The 25,923-nt window shown below is 45.5% G+C and overlaps 1 protein-coding gene across 1 annotated transcript; it reads right to left on the minus strand.

Moving 5' to 3' along the window:
* On the minus strand, positions 1-25,843 carry LOC142566238 (TNF receptor-associated factor 2-like). The gene is made up of 9 exons (XM_075677078.1): positions 25,737-25,843; positions 20,777-20,927; positions 20,606-20,701; positions 10,448-10,531; positions 8,865-8,936; positions 8,593-8,790; positions 5,738-5,971; positions 4,909-4,959; positions 1-644 (listed from the first exon to the last, which is right to left on the minus strand). Exons 3-9 carry the CDS (start codon positions 20,657-20,659, stop codon positions 417-419), a joined length of 921 nt encoding a protein of 306 aa, XP_075533193.1. The 5' UTR covers positions 20,660-20,701; positions 20,777-20,927; positions 25,737-25,843; the 3' UTR covers positions 1-416.
* Positions 25,844-25,923: the final 80 nt, after the last annotated feature.

Raw genomic sequence — 25,923 nt, forward strand, 5'->3', positions numbered from 1 at the left:
GAACAAAAACCCACTCTTTTTTCAACAACAGCACAAAACTCAACACTTAGTGCACAGCACCATTGTAGCAATGAAGAAGGTTATTTTGCCTTTCAACAGAAGCACGGTAAGCGATGAAGTGCTGGATGTCGCTATGCTATGTCCCTTGTGGGGCTCGCATTGTCCCCACTTCCTGCCGCTAAGCCCGTAATCGCTGCGAAGGAGCCGAGCCCATCCGTTGGAGTTAAAATGCTTCGCGCGCTAGCTGCGTACAGTTCACGGCGAGAATTACCAGTCAATGGATAAGCCGAAAGCGGCCTTTAGTCTGCGTCATCACAGGAACATCCGGCAGGGGGCGAAAGCGCCGCTCGCAAAGCGCCGTTTTCAACGAGGCGCGGTGATGTTCGTCAGCGTAGTGGCACCATACGGCGGAGCACTCATATCCTGAAGCGGTAAACGATGACGAGCGTGTCGTTGCGGAGAAAGCCGGAGCGCTCGTTGTGCAGCTCGGATAGGGGCGCCATGGTGTGGAAGCCAATGGGCACGTTGCACTCGTTGACGGGCCGCCCCATCAGGTGCTTGCTCTTGGACGGGATGCTGCGGAACGAGTGCTGCCGGTCCAGGTGCATGCCACGCCCCGTCTGGTCCACCACGCGCAGCACGTGCTGCGACAGAGATGCACGGGAGCACCTGTTAATCATATTGTTCATCGACCGGTTTCTGAACAGACCTCGGAGGTATTCTGTAAGAGTTCACGTGTGGTTTACACACAAGGCCACGAAAGCGCTCTTGAAATACCTCAAGTCGACAGGTCTTGGCAACCGTGTGTAGACTTGGTGTGAACCTTCAAATGTGCGCAATACTGTGTTCTCTCTCTCTCTTTGTACCCATAACCCCTCCCCCAGTGCAGGGTAGGAAACCGGAAGTGCGCCTGGTTAACCTTTCTGCCTCTCTCTCTCTCTCTCTCTCTCTCCTAGTGGACTGAACCATTTCTGCCGCCGCTGAGATGGACAGTCCACAAGGTGGACCCTTACAGAATACCCCCCTGCAGTGTCTGTCAATCGCTACCACTCGAATACCCGTGCGTAGATTATATAATTTAGGGGTGGAGTGACGCTTGCGACGACGACGTGTGGTGCTTCGTATCTCACAGAATCTCTGTACATTTCCTGTGAATCTCTGGAACAAAATCTCTCTATTTTGGTCTCGCTCACGGCCAAGTTGCGCAGGCTCTGAGATTACAAGTGTTCTGAGTCCGCATTCGTGAAAAAGTTACTGCGCTCGAACTGTTCGTAAGATGAGATGGTAGCCAATCGGGATGTTAGACATTACCAACAGCGGCCTGCCAATGAAAAATAGCTCATACGAACTAAATCTTTTCTGAACGTGACCCCTCGAGAGCTCGAAGCACACCAGTAAGGCCCTCGTGGCAGGGCCTAAAGCGAGCCGAAGATGAAATGACATCCCGTAGCCCTCGTTCCCGAATGGCTGTGAGATGCCAAGCTCATTCATGGTGCCTGCCAATCGTAACCTGTGCTTGTAGGTGCACGCCATAAAAAGTGCATTTGCGAGCAGAAAAAGAACTTTTTCTCAGGGTTCCTTTTTCTGCGTTAGTCACGACGTACAGATATTTGACGAGGTACAGTGCAGAGCGGTCGTTGCGCGAGTCCCTCTGCAGGCAGCTCTACTTTGTGTGAGCGGAAGAATTTGCCAACACATCCGTTTACTACATGTATAGCAAAATGTCGATGTAGAAAAAGTGTGATCTCATGTTGCAAAAATACAGAACCAAGAGAAATTATCTGACGTATACATCCCTATCTTCCTTCAACTTTTAACGCACGGACATGACTAAAAAATGCACGCGACATCGATGCATCACCACACTCTGCACAACTAGCCTATGGGTGTCTGTTATATGCAGTCCATGCACCCGAAAGCCGGAGGCCTGTATATTAATGACGAACATCGCCATAAGGCTACCCTACGCATCGAGCAACACATCAAGCTAAAACGCTTTCTGTCATCGCGGCTTCTGTAAACGGGGTGTTGACAAATAGTCACCAGCCTGCTTGATTTTATCAGGTATGCTATAAATGTTTTCATTCTAGCATTTATCTGTACATTTCTTTGATCTTTTTTTTTCTTCCTCAAAACTTCTTTAGCTACCTTGTACCGCTACCTACAGGCCTTTAACGGATCCGGTCGGATCAATCTCTTCCGTGCTTTTTTTCCACCAATTTACTCTAAACGTTTCTTGCTTATATCGACTGCTGACGAGTTTCCGTCCACTTTCAATTCAAGCGCTTCTGGAAGGCGTGAATACCTTCGTGGGTGGATCCCTTCGCATTCCATTAGGATGTATTGAGTAGTCTCCAGATTTTTCTGCAGCATACGCATGCCTCATCTTGTCGCGAATAGTCGCTGCGGTATGTTTTCGTCCCTAGGCAACCAGCTTAAGCCGCAGACAGCAAGGCAGTGCCCTTCGTGTTATCGTACAGATTTTCCCTTCTAATTTCTTTCTTTCCGTTCTTGTAAACCTCCATGGTCTTTTTTGTTTCCATTCTTTGCACCCAATACGCTGTCTCTGTTTCTCTCAATTTCTTTCTGATGACTCCTGGTTTTCTTTTTACACTTTTGATTACCCTGTACTGGATTGCCAACTTTCTCGACTTCTTCATCCATTCTGTGTCCACGCTTTTCAGAAAGAGATACTTCTGCACTTTAGCTCCCTATTTATTTCGATCCATGTTCACGAGTATTTCTTCAAAAATAATTTTGCTCTGCGCTTCTCTGACTTAAAAAGAGGCCCAACCCATGTCACCCTCTTCTTAGTCTGTGGCTGTACCGTGGGCTCCCAAAGCCAACCGACTTACCGATCTGTGGTTAACTTCCAACTCCGACAAGATATCAGATTTTAAGCACAGAATGGCATTTGTGAACGCTAGCGCTGGCACCATTACTCCTTCATAGATTCCACGCACCGCCTCATATGTCTCGTCACTCCTCTCTCCAGCGCCATACCCGTACCATGCGCAGGCATCTTATTCCATTTCTAGTGCTGAATATAAGACCCCAATAAGATTAGTGACATTACGGTCTCAGATTTTCCATGAGCTTTCAGCTTCTCGTTTCAGATTTGCTGCCAAAATAACCTCTATCTTTGTGTGGCATAAAGCTTTATGGAATTAAAAGAACAGCGTCTTGCCGATAACCTAATTCTAGTCCCTAAGCTGGATTATTCAGAGAGGCGGACATTACTTTCGCGAGAAATCGATGCACATGTTCAACTAATTAACACTAATTATCGTTTGAATTAATTACATTATGGCACACATTGCTATTTACGAATTGTAGCCGGTGAGTTCGCAAGGCGTACCCACTTGGAATGAATTTCCAGAATGCGGCGCTCGTGGTCAGCGACTCGCAGGCGGCAATCCGCGGCTTCGCGCGCGGTCGCGTCTCGCGGGAAGCGGCCCGCATGCTCCAAATTTGTGACGACGGCGACACGTCATCGCCCTCGCAACCCCAAAATTCTACGTTCTTCCTCCTCTGGACCCCGGCACACACCGATGTCCCACTCGCGGGCAACGAGGCGCGCCCCACGCCACGGCTCGAGGTCTCACACGCCGAGCCGCCGCAGATTATGTGGCCGCCGCCTCCGCCCCCGAGAGCGGGGCATCGGATCTGCCGGATCGGGACTCTACAACAGAAATGCAGCAACAAGAATCACAGTGGGCGTGGGGCGATCGCCTGACCACGTTTAGAGACCTCACCCAACACTACAGACTCGAAAGACCCATGATAAACTATAAGCAACGCTGCGACACATGCCCTGGGAATGTGCCGGCAACCGCGGTAATGAAACCACCTCCGTTCGCGACGCGTCCGTAATCGCGGCCGTTGCCGCAGTATGGGAAGCGTCGAGCTCGCTTCTTCCCGACGCCGCCCCGGCTGCGGGAGCCGCCGGGGACCTTCTCCATCGGCGTCGCCGCCGCTGGTAGGCGGCTCTCAAAATTTCGGAGCTGGAAGACCAGCTCTGGGCCGTCCGGCAAGCCGAAGATGCCGCCCGAGTCCAAGGACTTTGAGCCGCCACCTGAGGCCACCACAACAAAAACTGCCGGACCATTCATTAATAAAGTTTCTTCTTCTTCCGGAATTACGCCAGTTTGGAGACATGCGCCATCAAACTTGCCCTAAGAAAGCGCTGTTGTTCCGCTTACTTATTTAACAAAACGCTCTTTTATGCACTGAAACACAAAAGTAACTGGAACGCCCGTGTATTTCGTTACACAATTTGGGAAATAATATCTCGAAACTGGTGTCATCCTGGAAATTCATTTCAAGCGCATTCGTCTTGCAAGTTCACCGACTACAATTAGTAAATTGCAATATGTGCCGTAAAGTGATTGATTAAGAAAATAATTTGTGAACGTTTGCTAATTACTTGAATACGTGTTTCGATTTATCGAGCAAGTAATGTCCGCCTCTCTGAATAATCCAGCTTAAGGACTAGAATTAGGTTATCTGCGACAGGCTATCTTTAGAAATTCCATAAAACTTAAGAATGACCAAGCTGTATAGAGCTCAAGGCTCGCAACAACTATAATACCAAGTTATGTAGTGCCAGACATTTATTGGTTGCGGCAAGAGTTCCCTCAAATAAAGTTATTCTAGTCCTGCTCAAAGGAGGAGGAGGAGGAGGAGGAGGAGGAGGAAATAAGGAGAGGAGGCAGGGATGTTAACCAAAAAAGTTGTCTGGTTGGCTACCCTACTCTGGGGGGACAGGAAAGAGGGAATAGAAAGATGAGGTAGAGAGAGGGAGGGGAGGGGGAGGAAAGTCGCGTTGAGCTCGCGCACGCGCGCGGCGGGCCTGGGCGAGTCAAGGATGTTTGAGCCCTGCTCAAAACCGAGAGCTAGCATACTTACCTCGTACTTGCATGGCCAGTCGAGCACGCAGTCAAATTTTCCTTGCATTACCTGTAAGAGGCGAATGCAGCTAGTTGAAAACTGCACGCCACAAAAAACAAAAGCGCTTTGTTTAGGCTATAAAGAGTTTTAGGCGGCCGTTCGAGGTAGCGTAATTCCGGCACTTGAGCTATGCTACTTCAAAAGGGGGTCATTTATTTAATTTTCATATAATGCTATCGTTCACTATCGAAGACATTCATTTCGTTGCAAAAGCCAACTACACGTAGGACACTTCAAGCAACTGTTAAGTATTTTTTTCCCCAGTTAGCGCTAAGAGGGATGACCCCACAGAATGAAACAAAACTTCGAGCAAGCTGAAGAAGGTTGAACCTCAAACGTTTACTTCAGGATGTGAATGCTTAAATTGTCACATACAACGACACGCATTTATGGTCGTCTATGATGAGAAATAGCTTGCTACTTTTTCTTTCATCGTTCCGTACTTTTCAAAACAAGATCGCTAACAAAGTGAAAGCCTTACAGTGCCACGAAACAAAAGGTTCACCTTAGTTGCAAGCGCACGTGCACACAACTCGTGTCCAATCAGGAAGCAACTTTCGACGTTGCCGACGGAGAAATAAGTGCCGATGAGCGCCAACGGCACCTGTTTTTTTTTTTCATTGATATTCTCTATAGACATGAACACGATGACCACCAAGTCATTTCTATGTTTAGTCTGATCACATCAGAACGTATGTTTGCCCTTCAGGGACCAGTTCCAAACAAAAAAAAACAAAAAAAAAAACGAAGCAGCACCAAATCAGAGCAGCGAAAAGGCGCTACGTGCCTGCAGGAATAGAGACAGGTGGCTTCCGCGTCCCTCCCCGTAGCCGTTGAGGTCGGCCATCAGGCGCAACTTGTAGCCAGGGACGGCCGTGTAGAAGGGCGCGCTGACAACGCGTGCAATCTCGCCGTTTTCCTGCTGCCTCCGCAGAACGCTGAAGGGCTTGATGTACCACACGAACTTGCCTTGCGGCCAGGACCGCGACAGCATCTCCTCCAGCCTGACGTCTACGCTTTCCTGCCAGAGGGCACGCGCCATCAACAACAATACCTCAGCCCTATATGTCGTGTGGAAGCTATTAAATCTACAAAAAAGCTGTACCCTGACTGTGCTTACACACCCCGGCTTTGGTATTATTGCTTGTGTGGCTTATGCAGCAGGAATGAGTTTCTAAAGTAGAGCGCAGCGTACGTATATTACGATGCCGGTACTACAGCTAAGACACCGGGCCCGTATTAAACTTTTACAAAGTTTTTTTTTTTTTTACCCTAGAACGGTTCGTGGCATCAGACGCCAGTGAATCGTACTGTTCGAAATCTCTTTCAAGTCAGCCCCTGTTCACGACCGTTAATATTTTGTCAGATTTTGAGGCTGATTCGCGGGTTGCATAACAGAGTTGGCTACCCTTTCCAAGAACAACCAATCTAACAAATCGAAATTAGCTGAAGTTAACCAAAAAAGTGTCAGTGCATGTCAGGGAAGGATGGGGCCACATGAAAACCAATTCAAATATATGGGGGTTGGTGTCGCAAAGCAACACACTGGCTATGAGAGACGCCGTAATGCGGGGCCTCCTGTGCTTCGCTAACGTGCACACAAGTCTAAGTAGACGAGCCTTTTTGCACTCCGCACCCATCGAAATGCGGCCTACATGGCTGCAAATGGAACCGGCGACGTCCGCAGCAGTAGAACGCCGTTTATCCACTTAACCAACGCCACGGGTGGGAAGGGAGGCCTGGCGGCGCTGCAGTGAAGTTGTCGCACTAGTACCCCGTGGCGTCATGTATCTTTACGGCGTCTGCCCGGGGTTTGTTTACAGTTTATTGATAAGCAAGGAGTGCATTGCATTCTTAAGGACCGAAAGAGTCAACCTATAGAGGCGACTGCAAACTTTTTATACACAAGAACAGTTCAAAGATGCAAGGAGCAGTAATCTTTCCCCTTCATTTCCTCCCGTACTAATCACGATTCTTCCGGCAAATTAACGAAGTTTTTGAAGAATAATTCTCCTATTTATGCTTATTTAGTAGGGATGTACGAATAGCGAAATTTTCGAATCGGATTGAATAAGGATATTTGAGAAAAGCGACCTGCGAATATTGAATAGCTGATCATTTCAAAGCAAAGTGAAATATAAATGCCCCGAAGATATAAGCGCCATGTCCCCGACTCAACTCACTACGGAGATTCGAGTGCGAAGCGCCATTGTGAGCCACACTTAGCACCCTTCCTTTTACTGATTTCCCCAAACAGGCCTGGAGCCATCATTGAATGATTCTCTCTCTCCAAGTCTTGCTGTCGCCTTGAGTGTTCCGTTTGCGCCTACGCTGCATAGAAGATACCGCTAGCCCGCCAGTCTTTCTTTTGAAATATAAAGTTCGCGCGGAGTACGTTGGGTAAATAATAATAATAATAATAATAATAATAATAATAATAATAATAATAATAATAATAATAATAATAATAATAATAATAATAATAGTCCCCATACCTTTGTGTCCCAGCTAATGTTAGCCAAGCTCTTAAAAAAATCAAGCAACAAACGTGGTGCACGACACAATTACTATAAAACCTATGATGTTCGTTCGCCACCGGTCTGACAACCGCACACCGTAGGCCTTATAACCGTATTTTGCACCATGCTTTTATTTTTTGTTCCTTTTTTTCCTTATGACAGCTTGGCTAACGTTAGCTGGGACACCCTATATACATTTTTGATACCTACATGTAATACCGTTCACAACGGGGCGTGCGCTCCAACTAATGAATTTGTAAATAATAAAACTTCATTCATATGGTGCACCATGGCAATGGCAGCAATGGAACAAGACAATATAGAACGTCAACGTGTGCACGTATAGCATAATTCTGTGTTTGTTGAAGCACAATAATGCAGCATAACACGTCAGTTTAAAAAGATTCCAGCGGGATGAGATTGGCCAAAGAGAACTTTGATTTGCCTAACTTGAGTCAAGAAATTCGAATGCTCCCTGAAGGCAGAGCATTCTTATTTTTAAAAAAATTCTGGGGTTTTACGTGGCGAAATTCCGATCTGATTATGAGGCGCACCGTAGTAAGGGACTCCAAATTAATTTGGACCACCTGGGGTTCTTTAACGTGCACCCAATGCACGGTACACGGGCTTTCTTTCTTTGGTATTATTATTGAATGACTGGAAATTATTGCGCAGATATTATCGGCCCCGTGCGTAACACTCATGAACTGCGCAGATTGAGGCACCAGTTCCTGAGTCTCCAATAGAGACTCCAATAAGTGTTGTTATGCTTCCAGTTAGAAAGAAAAGAACGTTCGACAATTTCCAACAATGAACTCGACATGAGTTCGGTATGAATCGATTAGCAGATACTTCGATTCGTATTCGAAATTTTGAATATTCGCGCACCCCTGTAATATTTGGCGTCGCTGTTTAGGAGGCCGGATGCGAAAACAACTGGGGTGAAATTGGGAGAAGTAATGAAGTATGTCATGAGGAAAAATTCACTGAAGTATTTTACTTATATGCTATTGCAACGCCGCATATTGCGACCTTCTCGATTTACCAGTCACCTAGCCTCTAGCATAATGTAAAAAAATAAAGTGTATAAGGACTCTGTGGGAGAGTTATTCTGGCCACTTACCGCCACCCTTTGGCACTCTTGCTGACCATCGTGCACCCGTGACGCGAGCACACGGACTTGTTCTTGAAGATTGTGCTGTTCTCTGAGCATATCCGTCATCTGTTCCTTAATGGCGTTCAGGCTACTCTGCAACTCGAGGTTCTGCTGTGTGCTCTCGGTGAGCGCTTGCCGGAGAGTCTCCATGGAGCCATTAGCTTTCTGGAAAGCGGTAAAAGCACGAGGTTCATGTTGCAATAAACAGCTTGCGCGGTACATGAGCGTAGCGAGCGTACTTCTGTGTAGGTGAGGATGAAGTTCATGTGGCTCTCCAGCGTTTCGTGGCGCTCGAGGTCGTCCTGCGTGCCCTGGGCGGTGAAAAGCGAGTGGCTTTCACGGTTCAAACCACAGCTCATCTTGCGACGGGTTATGAAACACTCATCCTCAATGGAACGACTGCGTATGCGTAGTAATAATTCCGCACGTCTTCACGGAAATATAAACCGTAAAGAAATCACGCGGAATCGATGTCAATTCCCGGTGCCCTTCCCATGAGACTAATTCGGAAAACACGTGTCAAGTTATTAGAAAGAATATGTACTTTCTTGGCAAAAGTTATCAGGCGGAACTGCGTTTCAGAGCAAAATCGACTGGGGAACGGAAAAATAGTAAAGAAATAGTAAAATGTTGCAAACTTTAGAGGGGCAACCAATAATTTCTTATCTTAGGCTCGATTAATTGCGAATGTTTCTTGTAATTGTTGCCATACAACGGCACTTAGCTCGTGTGCTAAAATAACTAATAAGCTTGCATATTTCTGTGTTTCTGACTTTCTACCTCATAATTTTCAGATATTCATATTAGTCGTGTGGTTGGTAGCATATATATATATATATATATATATATATATATAGGGGTTTTCTTCAAAGTTCAGCACGCTAGCATATATATATATATATATATATATATATATATATATATATATATATAATGTATTTTTTTAGCTACACCACATTTTTAAGAATTGCCTGTGGCAGGTGGTAGATAACGCAATTTTAAACCGTTAGCTAAACTACTCGATGAAGCGGCCATTACTTCTACGAGATGTCAATATGCTTAGTGAATAATTAACATAATTACATTAATGATGTCTTTAACTAATAACTTTACGGCACACATTTCAATCTACGAATTGTAGATAGTGAGTTTGCAAGACATATCGACTTGGAACGAATTCTGAGGATGGCACCGGTTTCGAGATATGCGCCATAGATCTTGCGGTAGAAATGCATTGTTGTTCTAGTTTCCTTTTTAAGAAAACGCAGTTTTATGCGTTGAAGCACAAAAGTAATTGGAACGCCAATTCACTTCGTCGTACACTTTGAAAATTAATATCTCAAGATTGGTCGTCATGAGAATTCGTTGCAAATGAATTTGCATCGCTAACTCACCAGCTATAATTAGTAGATTGAAATATGCGCCATAAATAAATTAATTAAGACGCTTAATTATTATAATTCTGCTAATTATTCAGTTATGCATTCTGATTTCTCGTAGAAGCAATGACCGCCTCATTGGGTAATTTAGCTCAAGGTTTGGAACTGTGCTATCTGGCACAGACAAGTTTTATGAAATTGGCGCAGCTAAACAAAAAAAAAAGCACCTGGTATATACCTACGGGCTCATCGCACAACATGTGTCTTCTTATTGCTATCGTGCTAAAACAAGTAACTTCGATTCGAAGGGTGTACTTCCTCTATAAATGTACTAAGCTCTAATGGCAGCAAGCACAATCACAAAGAATACGACTGCAAACACGACAACAACAAAACTGCCGGCTGACAAAACAAACAAACTGCCTTTATTGCGAAGCTCTTACCTCGTATGAGCAGCCCAGTACGGAAAGTCGGCATGTTCTCCTTCCTGGCGAACAATGTGGCCGGTGTACCACCTGAACAGCAGGCTACAGCAGCAAACGGTGAAATAGAAAAGGGAGATCTTCAATTTGCGACACAGGGGTTAGCAGTGCCTAGCGAATAGAGATATACGCCCCCGCATGAACCGATGACATTGTTATCCGTTCTTTTTTTTGCTGTACCTACTCGTCTTACTACAGTAAGGGATATCGATTGACAGGGACCACTTTGTTAACATCTCTTCAAGCATCGTGCGTAAAACATGGCGATATTTCTTTTTGCCAACATGATACAGCATGATACATGGTTCGCGTCTTAAGTTGAAGCTTTGTCTGCTTACTCTTGTCGGAGTATATTCCATCTCTCAGATATACGTGGTCTGGCAATCTGGACTGTATAGCCTCGTCGACAGTTGTGGAAAGCGTAGCAATAGCTGCTGCTCTAAGCAAACTAAAGACATTGCCTCCACAGAATGAGGTTCTCCTTACGGACTCAAAGGCCGCGTTGCAACAACTCTACCGTCCACCAAGTTTCCATGCAAATCACCAGCCCTCGTGAATGAACTCGGCAACAAAGGCTTCACAGTAAAGTTTCAGTTGATTGCCTCCCACATTGGTATTTCTGGCAACGCAAAAGCTGATGATGTTGCGTACGCGGCGCTATATTATCCTCCCAAAGTCAAGGCCCCGTAGAGTAATCAAGTTAAATTATCGGACATTCGAAATCACTTTGGGTCACTTGGGGCTCCACCACATATACCCTGCATAACCAAGAGATTTTGTCAAGTGGAAGCCTCCCTTCTATATTGTTGCGGCACAGGGTGGCGTTCGGCAAGGAATCTACCAAGTCCATCGACTGCTACGCCAGGTTGTAGGAATGAAGAAGAATGGTTTATTGGCTAAGTTACACGGCTCCAGTTACCGAAGCCCACTCCATGCAGAAGCAAGTTAAACGTCCGTGTTCACATCAGGACCATCTGCCCATTGCTCGAAAAGTCTCCGCTTTTAATACTGTTGTCTTCCCTAGGAGAGTTGACTAGGGAATCTGAAGACTGTCCAGCAGCAAATCACAATCGTCGAACCCGTTGCGATACCACGCCCATGCTTGCAACACTCCGCAGTTAAACTAAAATTAAATTATGTGGTTTTACGCCACAAAACCAATTACTGATTATGAGGCACGCCGTAGGGGAGGGGGGGGGGGGACTCCGGAAATTTGGACCACCGGGGGATCTTTAACGCCTAAATCCAAGTACACGGGTGTTTTCGCATTTCGCCCCCATTGATTATTCTGGTTAACCTCCTTGCCTTCTACTTTTCTCTCTCCTCCTCCACCCCCATTGAAATGCGGCCGCCATGACACTCCCCAGTAACCCCGCCTCCGAAGCCTTGCATTCGCAGCTTGCCTTCCTGCCGCATACTCCAAGCAATCGGACACTCCGCAGTAACCCCGCCTCCGAAGCCCGATGGTTTGGAATACGCGGCAGAAAGGCAACCTGCGAATGCAAGGTCGCCGTCGTTGTTTGGTAGCATTGGATGCCCCTCTCCTTTCATCCTTAGCTCAGGCTGTCAGGTAATGATGGGGTGGTGGCCGTTAAGAATCGGTGTCCACGTTGCGTTGACGCCTGGATAGGCGCTGATGGATGGGCGGGTGTTGGCCTTGTGGCAAACGTCCAATTAACGCATTTATGGTGTTGAGACGTAACAATATCGAATAAGGACATAGTACGCTAGTGCACCAGCATGGTTATTTAAAACGAGGCGTATCAATTCTCAGAGCTGTACGGCATGCGACGAGACAGGAGACATCGAACACTTTCTGCAGTCGTGCCCGAAATTCCAAGACAAAAAGGACGCTCTCCTGGAAAATCTACAAGAAAAAGGACCTTCCGTATGCGTGCCTGCAACATCTTGTGTTCCCCGAAGGATCAGTTGTAGCCAACAAAGAAACTCCACGTCTCGTTATCGCATTCTTAAGAGGGAGGGGTTTGATGGACATGTGGCAAAACATCGCAGTGAGATTTTGAGAGGTGCTCGGGCGAAGCAATTGCCGGCCTTGATCGCCAGGCTAATTAAACCCGCCACTTGGTATACAACCCGCCACAACCATCTGTCTGGTTTCGCATCCTTCGGCGCTGTCTCTCCGATTAAACCCGCTTAGGTGACACTGAATGCTGACCGACAACAATTGGAGGACGCTTAAGCTTCGCCTTCAAGAGTGGAACGCGATAGCGTTATCGCACCCGTTCGCACCGCCCACTCATTTGCTCGGCATCTGTCGGGGCTGCGCCGTACATTGCGAGAAGAGGGTCTTCCGTGTTTGCCGCAAGATGGCTCTGCGTGTGTGCCAAGCGCAGAAGAAATGTAGCGGAAACGTACTTCGCTACTCGCGAAACTGCGACTTCTGTAATTTACATGCTCATAATTACCGATGTACACCGCAGTACAACTTTCTACGGCACGTTTCTAAGGCAACACCGCATTCACTAGATGCGCTTTTATCCCACTTTGAACCATCGAACTCATGGCTGAGTGGTAGCGTCTGCGTCTCACACTCCGGAGCCCCTGGTTTGATTCCCACCCAGCCCACCTTGCAAGTTGTTTTTATTTATGAATTTCCTTCCGGGCTTTTTCGCTCACGGCCGACGCCGCCGACACCGGCTTTTCTGCGACACGAGCTCCTTAACGCTGTCGCGTTAAAATAATGCCAGTGAGCGCACTTGTGCTCTCTGTAATGAATCACCACACACAAAAAACATCTACAATAACGTAGGATAATATGCATCTTTAAAGCGCCCGCCCGCGGTATAGCTCAGTGACTATATGGCCTTGCACAGCTACACTCGATGTCGCTGGTTTGATCCCGACAGTGGCAGCCCATTTCGACGGGGGAGGAAGGCAAAAACACTCGTGTACCCTGCAATGGGTGCACGAACTGGCGTATACAGACGCGTTTATTTGGGATGAAGTGCAAGTGGTGTTACTAAGGCCAATGTGCGCATCGTGATCGGCAGTTTCCACTCCAAATAAATCGCTAGCTTAGTGTGAGCACACGTGATGCTCGAGTATAATCGGAACGATGTGGGTTCTCCGATTGGTCCACGTGCAACGGCCCTGGCGAGCGGTGACTCCAACTTGCGCGTTCTCGCTTGCAAATTCGTTGCGCCGTTGCTCTTTGTCTCTTGGCGAAGAAAAAAGCCTCCCGGTGGAATATTCATTCCGAGGAGCCTCCGCAGTGTCATCCGGGTTCCCTCTTATCAAATGTGCACGTTTTGTGACACGCGTGTTTTATGCCAGCTCTAGAAGGAGTGGCTCTCGGTGAGTGAAACGATTTGTGTAGTCTGACGGAAGTATCGCAACCGAATAGCTTTTCAGGAGGCAGCTGCTGCAAAGGCGACGGTAAAGATAACAAGACGGCGTCAAAGTTCAGTAGGCGGCGTTGAGGCATGAGTGTTAGGTTCTTTGTGAACTCTATTGCCAGGGTGACGTCACAGAGGCCGTGACGCGCCGCGCACTTCTGGCGGCACTGGTTGCCTCATGGTTGAGTCAGCTTGTGACAATTAGATGTACGTTGTAGATGATCATCTGAGAATGCCCGAGAACGCCTGTCAGGTAGAAAGCAAAATTATGCTGATCCAGTGCACATGTTGAAATTTGTGCGAAACGAAGCTGTTCATTAAGAGGTCGATCAAATGTTCACGTTTCTTTTCAGCGGAAAGTCTTTATTATTGAATATAGTAGATAATATTTATAACAAGCAATATTAATAGTAATAAATAATAGTTTTCCTATTAAAAGTATAGGAACATTTAGCTTGGGGCCAATTCCGATTTCCCAGTACAAATGGATGTGGCACGCATAAATGCTCCAGCTTACAAGACAATCACCGAACATTTATGAATGAAATTTGTTGCATTAATGTATGGAGCAATATTTTGATATAGGGCCTGTAATTTTTTGACAAGAACTTCCCAACATTGGTAAATTACTAAATATGAAGTGCAATGTTTACAACTACATAAGTTACGGCACACATACATCGAAAAAGACACACTTATGTAAACTGCATCTGATAGACCGTCTAATGTCAGAAAATAAAGTGTGAAATACAAAGCCCGTGTGAATTAAGTTATTATCCATTTTACGCGATTTCTGCGAAAAGCCTTACTCTCAACTTTGGGGGTACATTTTATAGCGCTGCATAGTCTGTCAATTTTGCCTGCTTCCAGCATTGCGTCGCTACTTTTCCTTTTGTTTTGTTGAAGAACTAACGAGTGCAAAAAATTGTATTTTTTTTCTTTAGCTCTTTTATTTTTACTTTAACCAAGTTGAAACGAGCTAAAGTGTCGCCAACCTATGGCGACAAAGACTCCTCTATTTATTTTCATATCAAAGAGAAAAAAAGAGATGAAAAGAAAAGGAAAAGAAAGCTGTATAAGTTCTCAAGAAATGCAGATACTACTATTCTATAAATTGCGCCTTGCAGCCTGGCTTCTAATGTGAACGGGATCAGTGTGCTGACTTGCAGTTTACGTGCAAATGTTAAGCCAATCGGATGGGTACGTGTTTTCTTTTTTTTTTAATGTTCTATTGACAAGTTGCTCTACGACCGCGTATGGTTTGTGACATCTATCTTCGTTTTAGGTGTTTTAGGGAGCGCAATTTACATATATAGCTCCGACATCTGTCATTCTTGCAAATATTTCTGGATTTCAATTTTTGAATATTTAAACATTGCGATTTCTGTCAATTCTTGTTGTCTAATAGCACCGCTGCTTATCCAACCATGTCAGTCGTTAACAATGGTGGCAGCGAAACTAGGCGAGATAGAAGAGAGAGAGGGAGAGAAAAGGCTACACACCCAGAGCTTCAACACGAATCACTCTTCCTTGTCACTTGTAAGCAGCGTTAGACTAGCAGCGCATAACCTAATGGTAACTTTAAGGTAGGGCTTCGGGAATGAAACTGTGAATGTCTTAAGTGCGGCCCATTCCAATCTATAGTATGCGACATTTTCTTGCAGCGTCTCTCCTTGAAAGCCGAACTGATAAATACTGGTACGCATCCCATACCCCTGTATGCCCTCAGGCATTAACCCTCGCATTAAAAAATAAAAGATGAATAAATACTGGTCTTTTCCGTGGGCTAATAGAGCAACTTCATCGGCACGTTTATTGCCAGTAATGCCAACATGACTTGGTCGCCACTGAGAAATGACCTCGTGTTCCTTCTCATCCAGGTGCTGTATCGTTTAGCAATTTTAAATACAAATTGCGTATACGGACCGCGACGCAAGGCCGACAGTAAATGCTGCGACGTCACCTTCGATTACACACACACACACACACACACACACACACACACACACACACACACACACACACACACACACACACACACACACACACACACACACACGCACGCACGCACGCACGCACGCACGCGCACGCACGCGCACACGCACACACGCACACACACGCACGCACGCACGCACGCACGCATGCACAAAAGACGAGTTTGTGTGGTTGTTGGTCATCAATGAAACACCCTTCGACACGAAGGGCTTCCAGTTATATGGTTGGGCGTGGCGTTCACCAATACCTGCGCCTTCTGCAAGAGATAGCCGACATTGCAGCCTGTGACCAGTGTGGCGACGAGAAAACGATGCGACACATCCTGCGTCAGTGCCCGCAATATTGTGTGCAGAGGACGATAACTCACCGCTGTCCTTAACAAGTTTGACGACCAGCATTTTTCGGAATAAAACCTACAATACCGATGGGACTCATCGTGCCACGAGAAGATTGTGAAATCATTATTGGGTTTTTGAGGTCCACCGGACTTTACGAAAAACTGAAGTACTACTTGATTTTCCTTCCTTATTTCTTTCTCTCTCTCTCTCTCCTCCTTTCCTCTTGATAACCTTCTTTCCACGCACCCGATTGCAGGATAGCAAACCGTAAACTTCCATCTGGTTTACCTCACTACCTCTCCCTCCCTCCTCTCTCTCTCTCTCTCTCTCTCTCTCTCTCTCTCTCTCTCTCTCTCTCTCACACACACACACACACACACACACACACACACACACACACACACACAGGGTGTTCAAAGTTAGACTTCCAGGGTTTTCAAAAAAAAAATACGGAGTACACAGAATCCATTTTTCTACCTAGGTTATGCGGCCAGGCGGTCGCGAACTGTGAGTATAATGTCGTCGTAATGTCAGCATTTAATTAAATTCGATAATTAACTTTTTATTTACTGCAGTTAGCATGTATGTTGATATTGAAAACTCAGAGGCGGTGCCATTTGGTGACTATTCCATTTTGTACAATTTTAATAACCCGCATGTGTCCCGAGATATGCACGTCTGAAATTTCAGCCCAAGCCTTCTAATTAGGCATGCGATCGGTGGCACCCGCTATAAGGCCCCTCCCTAGCGTGACGCAGCTGTTGCGTATGACGCTACGTCTGACAAGAATGCGGGGTGGCAGACGGTGGTGATTACTTTTCGTTCTTCGCCGTTTCGTTCGTGGCCAGCGAAACCTAAGGATGACTTTGCGTGGCGGCTTGGCCGAGTTCTTTTTTGAGGCAATGACTTGCAGAGTTGGCAACAGAGCGCGGTGCCACCGTACACGTACTGTCGAAGCAATCAAGTGCAGGATTACGACACTGGCTTAGGTTTTTTTTTTTTTTTTTTAATTTCGGTGGCTCAAAGTCATGAGAGCGCTAAGCATGAAAGAAAGGTGACAGCTGCCGGGCAGTACCTTAGTTGCCATTGGTGTTCCAGGGACGCTGTACCTGTCCGAAGTGTATGTTTGGAGGGCCCTGCATTGGGGGGGGGGGGGGGGGCTACGCCTGAAAAGCTGCTGTGAAATAGAAGGACGACTGGGAACTGGCACGAGTAGCGCAATTCATTGGTGTATACCTGACAATTTTTTTTTATTCTTCGCGGTTTTGCGAAAGTCGAACAGATCAGGCATCATGTGAACCCTTAAGCTTCCATTGTGTGCCTTTGCCTTTGCCACTGATTGCCTCTACTAATCTGGGCCGTTGGACGAAGCAAGCCCTGCGTTGGGACCTTCTGCGTAAAAAAATGGCTGCTTCGTCTGGTTCGAGGTATTATTCTACGACAGAAAAAAATTGATGTAGTGCTAGCAATGGCGCAGATGAACGGCAATGCCTCATTAGCAATAAGTCTGTACGCGTCTCGCCATCCGGATCGGCTAGTTCCAACCACAGCAACATTTGTTAGCATTTTCAGACGTTTTCGCACAACAGGCTCAGTTCACCAAAAAACACAGCCCAAGAAGAGCATCATTGATGAGGACCTTGAAATTGATGTCCTTGCCTGCCTGCATGCAATGCCAAATGCAAGCATCAGAGAGATCTCTAAACAATGCGGGAAAAGCGTGGGAACAATGCACAACGTTCTAAAAAAGCACGAATTTCATCCATACCATGTGTTTTATCAGGACCTAAGTGAGGCACACTTTGAAAAACGGGCAGACTTTTGTATATTGGCCCTAATAAAAACAGACCAAGACAAGGATTTCGTACAAAGAGTGGTTTGGACTGATGAGGCCTGATTTTGCAGGAAAGGCAGATTGAACATTCACAATGCTCACTATGGGTCGCAAGTAAATCCACATTGGCTGCGGCAACACAACCACCAAATTCGCTGGGATCTAAATGTATGGTATGGCATACTTTAAGACAGAATCATTGGCCCTCACTTTTTCGAAGGGAACCACGATGGAAAGAATTATGTGCACGAAATTCTTGCTGGTGTCGTCGATAAATTTGCGTCGAGTCTCCCTCTCAACGAACTGCAGCAAGTTTGGTTCCAGCATGACGGGGCCCCACCACATTTGTCCTCCACTGCAAAGAACTGGTTAAACTGTAACTTTCCACGGCAGTGGATTGGAAGCGAAGGAGAGATGTTTTGGCCGCCGAGATCCCCTGATCTCTCTCCACTGCGACTTCATCTTGTGGGGCTACGTGAAAGATGGCATTTACGCAGTTGAGCCCACCGATGTCAGCGACATGAAGGTGATAATAGTTCATGCCTGTAGAAGCATCGACCCGGAAATTCTGCGCAGAGTTGACGACTCGACGCGAGAGCTGTTCATGCGGCGTGTTGCGGCGGAAGGCAATCATTTCGAACATTTTTAAACCGTTGGTTTCTCGGCGATTGCCTTAATTCTAAGTTGAGTAACATTTCATATCACTCGAACCTAATACAGTATAAGCTATGGCATATTTGAAGCAATTTTTTAAAATCTTTGTATGTTTTGCTTGTATGTGTGCCATGGATTTACACTGTACTTGGTTGGGTTTTTTTTTGTTCTTTTATTCCCACTTCTTCCGAAGTAATGCCGGAATCGGAGCTGTGTGTAACTAAATAAATATGCATTCGACTACGTTGACACAATTTCATGCTCTGTCATGAGGACTGGTAGATGCGTTCTGATTTTAAAAAGATGACATAGAGAATACGGGCCATTAATCCGCGTTCCCTAAGCGCTGACAATGCAGGGTCGTAAATTCTCTCTACGCACGCGCAAAACGCCCTGGAAACTTTAGTGGTTAATAATGTGCCGTATGGCAGCTGACGCTTTATCTTGTGAAATGGCATTAATTTCAATCATTCCGCAAACAAAGCTTCCGTTATTATAAAATAAGCAGAGCAGTATCACTGCACCCGAGTGCATAAGAAGTCTCAAGGTACGGCCTCACTTGCGGAAATAAGCGCGCGCAAAGCCGCGCGCGCCTAAAAACGCGCGCCGCGAAAGGCGCTTTCGCGGCAAGAATTCCCTAGAATAGCAGCTTGGGCTTGCATGTTGCTTTTTCATCCTGGTGTTAACAGCGCAAAACGTAGACGGGACACAAGACGAGAAGACGACACCACAAGCGCTGCCGAAATAAGCGCGCCGCCTTGGGCGCGCTTATTTCCGCAAGTGAGGACGCCAAGGACGCACCATACAGAAAGAAATTTCTCTATGGACGCACTCTTAAGCGGCACGGCGTCTTTTCACCCACGCTACTAGCAATTGCTCAAAGAAACAGGGCTCGTCCGACGTCGCCCGCACAGTCATACTTCCGTTTCGCTGGCCAAGAACGGAAACGCTGGCCGAGAACGAAAAGTAATCACCGTCGCTTATCACCCCGCATTCTTTTCAGACGGAGCGCCATACGCAACAGCTGCGTCACACTAGGGAGGAGCCTCGCATGCGTAATTGGACGGCTTGGGCTGAAATTTCAGACGTGCGTATCTCGGGACACATGCGGGTTATTAAAATTGTACAAAATGGAATAGTCACCAAATGGCACCGCCTCTGAGTTTTCAATATAAACATACGTGCTAACTGCAGTAAATAAAAAAGTTAATTATCGAATTTAATTATATACTGATATTGCGAGGACAATAAGTATCCTCACAGTTTGCTACCGCCTGGCCGCATAACCTAGTAACCTGGGTAGAAAAATGGCTTCCGTGTACTCCTCTTCGCATTTTATTAAAAACCCGGAAAGTCTAACTTTGAACACCACTTATATATATATATATATATATATATATATATATATATATATATATATATATATATATATATATATATAGAATAATTACGCTTTCTGTGCACCACATCCATCTCAGTAACAGCGGATCTTTGCGGATTGCTGAACAGGATCGGTTACTACGTTACGCTGCAACATTAGTACATAAAGGCTTAAGTCACGTGTGACGTGAGCTAAACTGCAGCGTTCACTTCAACGATCAATGGCCAAGTAGGCAGTGCGATTGGTCGCCTGCTATTTTGACCGTGCCTCTTCTCCTGCCGTACGTTGAATCGAGTTTTAATTATTGCGGCAACTGAGTTACTCGATAATTAATGTTGGCTGCAGAAAGAACGGGCGCCCAATAAACAAAGCTATTGATCCGAAAGAATTATTTGTTCATGCCCTATCACGTTCACTAATATTGTCACTAACACGATCGGCTTGAGTGACTTCTGGCGAAGTACTCTAGCGTACGAACTGCTTGGTGAATTTTGTCCCGGATATACTTTGAAAAGTTAAATTCGATCATTCGCTCTGAAATACAGCACTTCGCATACGAACATTGTTTCCAGATGAGCTGTGGTCCATGTCGACTTGCGGTCCACTCAGCGACATGCCTGCCAAGAAATTTCACTACGAGTAGATTTCAGCAAAAACCTGCGTACGAAATACCACTGTAAAACGCTTTCGCCACTCATTGTTGGTTTTGAGTCGCTTCAATGTGAAAGTTACCTTCGGGTCCAGAGTCGCTCCCGTCTCGGATTGAAATAAAATCACATCATTCGAGATTGTCGACGTGCCGACACGTAACAGGCAGTTCTCAAAGTAAGGGGGTAATATGTATGTCCATTTCTGTGAATCTGCATAAAAATGCTTTTGAAAGCTGAAAATAGAGAGAAATGGACAGTATACTATCAGAAAAAGCTGAAAACAATGCAATAAAATGGCACAAACCTGGAAGTTCGAGAAGCACAAAGCTTAAGCAGTCGACAGGGAAGCGCAACCAGAAGCAAAAGACAGCTGCCCACTCTTCGTATGCGCTATATAGAGCTGTTGATGGTGCGGTGTTGTCATACAGCGCATTTTCTAAGCCTAATTTTACCCCGGTTTGATGACACCGTACCGGACACGAACATGTCAAAGACAACTTGCCATGTACATGCCGTCACAAAAAAGCATGACTTCACTTGATTCAGCTCCCCCGTTTTACTTCGATAATTAAAATAGAAGCGTTGGTTTTTCCATCGATGTCACTGATCAGCGAAAGAAAGACGTTTACTCGCGTTGCCTGATAAACTGTCAACTGTTTCTATTTTGCGCCGACGTGATGATAATGTAGATAAAGCAGGGAAAACAAACATAACATAAAACAGACTACTCGAGATGGCAGTCTTTTAGGCACAAACAAAGGACATGAGCCCGCATATTCACAAAAAAAAAAAAAATCTTGCGTTAGAACTGATCGTAAGAACAGTTCTAGCCAATCGTAATCTCGGACATGTTATTAGCGAATGTGACCGGCCACCGACAAACAACACTTGCGAGCGAACATATTCGTCAATTCTGACATAAATTTGGGAGCTGGTTATATGGTGCCAACAACAACTTGTCCAACGAAAAAATTGCCGAGTGCGCTTCCCAGTGGTCAGTCTTTTGAATTAACACAACACAGCTGGAGCTGGATGTTTTAAGAACTACACAACAAAACATTTTAATTTTTTTTTCCTTGCCGTAAATATTTTTCATTTTAGCGATAACGAGCTCTAATGTTACGCTTACATTCTTCGATGTACTCGTACGTGAGTATTTTTGTTAATTCTACGCGTTTTGTTAAGTTTCTATTTCGATTAAGCTGACTGGTATTTTCATGTTTACTGCAGAGCCTCGCGCATACTGCTCTCGCTGATTGCATTGTGCAGAGGAAGCTGTGGGCTTCTGTCAAGATGCGCTGCCAAAATCGTAAGCAGGTCTCTGTCTTCTAACGTGCGCAGCGTAGGTAAAAAAAAAAAACGCGAATCTTTGTTCCCTCTAATAGACACATATTCTGCGGACGTAGTCGTCTTCACGGAATCGTGGCACTCGAATCAGATCGCTGACCATGAGATTTTTGAATGCGAAAGTAGCTACAAATTCTTTCGTCGAGATAGCGGGCAGCGCGCAGGCGACGAAGTGCTCATAGCCGCACCATATCTCGCTGCGAGATGCGAGATAACTTTTTATAATCATCTGGAATTTATACGCGCTCGAATAACTGTCGAGCACAAGGACTTCATCTTTAAGAGCCTGCTATCGGTCACCTAGTTCCGCTAACACATTTTGCAATGAGCTTTCTGACATTGTAAGCGGCGGGACACAACGGTGTCCTTCGTGCCCTTTATTCTTAGCGGCCTGTTAATACTTGTCGGGTATTCGCTGGGAAACCCACCATACAGTTTTCGGAAAGGGTGGCTCTGGGTGGCTCTCGTTCATTAACCCATGTTTTCATTTTAACCTCGCGCAACTTGTAACTCAGCCAACGTGAAGTTCAAGTCAGTCTTCACGCCACCGTTTTGAACCACATTTTAACCGTTTTAACCACTCACCTCTTTCCTGCAGCGCTCAACATTTTCCTGGCGTTAGTGATCACTGCATTCTACTTTTCGGCTTACGTGCTTGCCCCCCTTCTGTTAACTGGTCTAAAATTATTCGTGATTATAAAAATACTGACGTAACTGCTATTCTTTCTGAATTATCACCCTTTATTAGTGAATATATGTCGAGTTTGTATGCACTCCAATTGTACAGGAAAACTGGGCCTTGCTTAATGTTAAAATACCACACATAATGGACCGTCATCTTCCACAAAGCGTATCACAACTAAACCTCGGGCACCTTGGTTTAACGAACAACTTAAACGGTTACTAAATAAAAATAAAAGGTTATTTCGGCGCACAAAAAAATGTCAGCTACTGCTATGTGCTGGATTGCTTACACCAACGCTGATAACGAGTACACACATCCTATAAAACGCGCCAAGGATGAGTTTTATCGTAATACAGTACCAACACTTCTGCGTTACAATCCTCGAAAATATTGGTGCTTAGTCAATAGCAAAAATAAAATAATGATTGAGGTTTGCGATACGAGTGGCGTTCCTCTAAATAACAAGGTTTGCTGTGATGTAATAAATAACGCGTTTATCGTTTTTTTCTCGCATGATACTCCTGATGTATATATACCCTCATTTCCCTGACTGAAGCTTTTTTTTCTTTCTCTGCACCCCGTTTTGTTTGATTCAACTAGCAATTCTTGTTTAAATGAAAACCTAAAGCTTTCCAGCTGTGCTGGTGACCTTTAGATTTTTCATCTTTATGAAATGTACATCGATGTATTCATCATTGATCCTTTGCTAGAATTTTTTCACAGTCATTGCACGGTTGTACCATACCAAGTGATTGGAAGGTGGGGATAATGGTTCCTTTCCAAAATCAGGTGTTTCTCATTGACCGCTGAACTACAGCCCGATATCATTGACCAGTATAACTTGCAAGCTCATGAAACACGTCGTATATTCACACGTGTTATGTTTTATTGGATCTAACTCATTTTTTTCTGCTTGTCAATAGGGTTTTAGAAAATATTTTTGTTGTGAAACGCAGCTTTTGTTATTTACAAACGACTTTTTTCGTGCTCTCGATAAAGGTTTCCTTGTCGTTTGTATTATTCCAGATTTTGCTAAGGCATTTGATTCAGCCTTACATCAGCTACAACTCCTCAAACTTGATAAGTTGAACTTTGGTGCTAATGTTTTAGGTTGGATTAAACGCTTTCGTTCTAACGGCTAACGATCATGACTCTTCCTTCGCTTCAGTAAGCTCGGAAGGGCTTCAGGGGTCGGTTTTGAGGACTGCCACTCTTTCTGATATAGATCAACGATCTTCCTACTCAAGTTTCTTTGTCTATGAATTTGGTTACTGATGACTGTGTAATATACCGGTTAAATGCTAACCCCTAGCTGTGACTCTACTGCATTACATAGTGACCTTGATTATATTTCCCACTGGTGTTCCCATTGCCTAATGAAAAGAGTAATATTAACAAGTGTAAAAGCACGCGCATTTACGGACTGCCTTACACGCTCAATAACACACCCCTAACAGCCCTGACTTCTTAAAATTATCTCGGTGTCATTATAACACAGGATATATGTGGACTTTGCATGTCAATTATCAACAAGGCTAATCGCATGCTGGATTTCCTTGCGTCGGAATTTATCACGTGCCACTACTACCGTAAAGCTCCAACTTTACAAGACTTTGGTCAGACCCAAACTTGAGTATGCCTGCTCAATTTGGGATCCTGGCCAGGTAACACTAACAAAACTTTTAGAGTCGGACCGGAATCGCAGAATCCGGTTTATTCTTTCTTACTATAGTCGCCATTCCAATTTTTTTCTTTCCTCATTGACACTAACGCTTGACCTACCAAACCTCCCTATGCGCTGAAAGTGTTCTCGACCGTGCTTCTTCCACAAAATAGTTTACTTTAACCAGATACTTAGGGAAGAGTTGCTGAATCGGCCATCATACGTATCATCTCGCATTGATTATTCCTAAAAAAGTTGGTGTACCCCTTTGTCAAACAAAAATTTGCTCAGACTAATTTATACCAAGAACCAAGGTAGACTAGAACACCCCCCCCCCCCCACCTGCCGCCATTACTGCCATCTCTAACTGCAAGAATTTCAAGACGACATCTAACACTTTTATTTGGTCTTACCCCTCCTCTCTGTAAAGGCTTCGGGTGATTGGGAGGATCAAAATAGATAAATAAATAGATTCTTTGAGGGGCAGCCTTTACCCACAGCACCTTTCATCTTTTCGATAGAAATAAAATGCTATTATATTGTATTCAGCCTATGGTTCTTCTGCAAGTGTGCCATGCGAAAACAAACACATTTGGGAAGAAAAGTATGAGGAATATATATATATATATATATATATATATATATATATATATAACATACCGATGCTGGAGCCAGTTAGCAAAGCATGCTGTCCTCGATTGCCGGCGGCGGGCAACCGAGAAGTGCATGAGTTGCCAGCCCGCTCTACCCGCAAGTTCGCAAATGTGGACACGTTACTCTACATGACGATAAGTACTGCAGTCGCCGTGTAGAGTGCGAGTGCACAGCGTTCACAAATTCAGCCCTGCCACCGCGCCCTACACCGTCGAGGTTCCTCTGGCATCGACGATGGCGATCCCCGCACCGACGAATTATCAAGGCGCGAGAGCACGTTGTTCTGATAACGAATGCCATGGCTGGAGGGCAAGGCCGCGTCGCGGTGTGGCCAGAGGCGCCGTGGTTTTGTTCCGCGCGTCGCTCGCCGTCTATGTTCCCGACGCGCATACCCAAATGTACTCTTGCGGGCGTTAAGATGTGTTGTTACCCTTTGTTAATGACGATATGCAGTGGTGTTGTTCCACGACCTACGATTAGCGGTTGTGAAACGTATTTTCGTGCAACGGAACGCACTTGTTCTACCGGCCTCGGCCCTCTGAGCGGGCTTCGCCAGCAGGCCCCGCACATAGGCAATGCGCCGATTGCACACAGAACCATATATATAGCTGGTGAAGCAAATCATCTCCGACTGCAAGACCCCCCCGGCACGAATCAGTGCTAAATTGAGTCAAGAGACATATTGCGACTTACCTTATTTTTCTGTTGATGCCCGCCGGAAGCTGCCTGTAGAGGCGCGTCTGTCATTATCGAGCGATAGCGGCTCACAGTCGAGAGGGCGCCAGTGAGAGTGTGACGATAGTACGCCGATACTGCCCGATAAAATTTGGTAGGCAACGGGAACAGCTAGCTTGGGACGCAGCATGTATTTTTTTTTCTG

Source organism: Dermacentor variabilis, unplaced genomic scaffold (assembly GCF_050947875.1).
Source record: "Dermacentor variabilis isolate Ectoservices unplaced genomic scaffold, ASM5094787v1 scaffold_12, whole genome shotgun sequence".
In the NCBI taxonomy this organism is placed as follows: Eukaryota; Metazoa; Arthropoda; class Arachnida; order Ixodida; family Ixodidae; genus Dermacentor; species Dermacentor variabilis.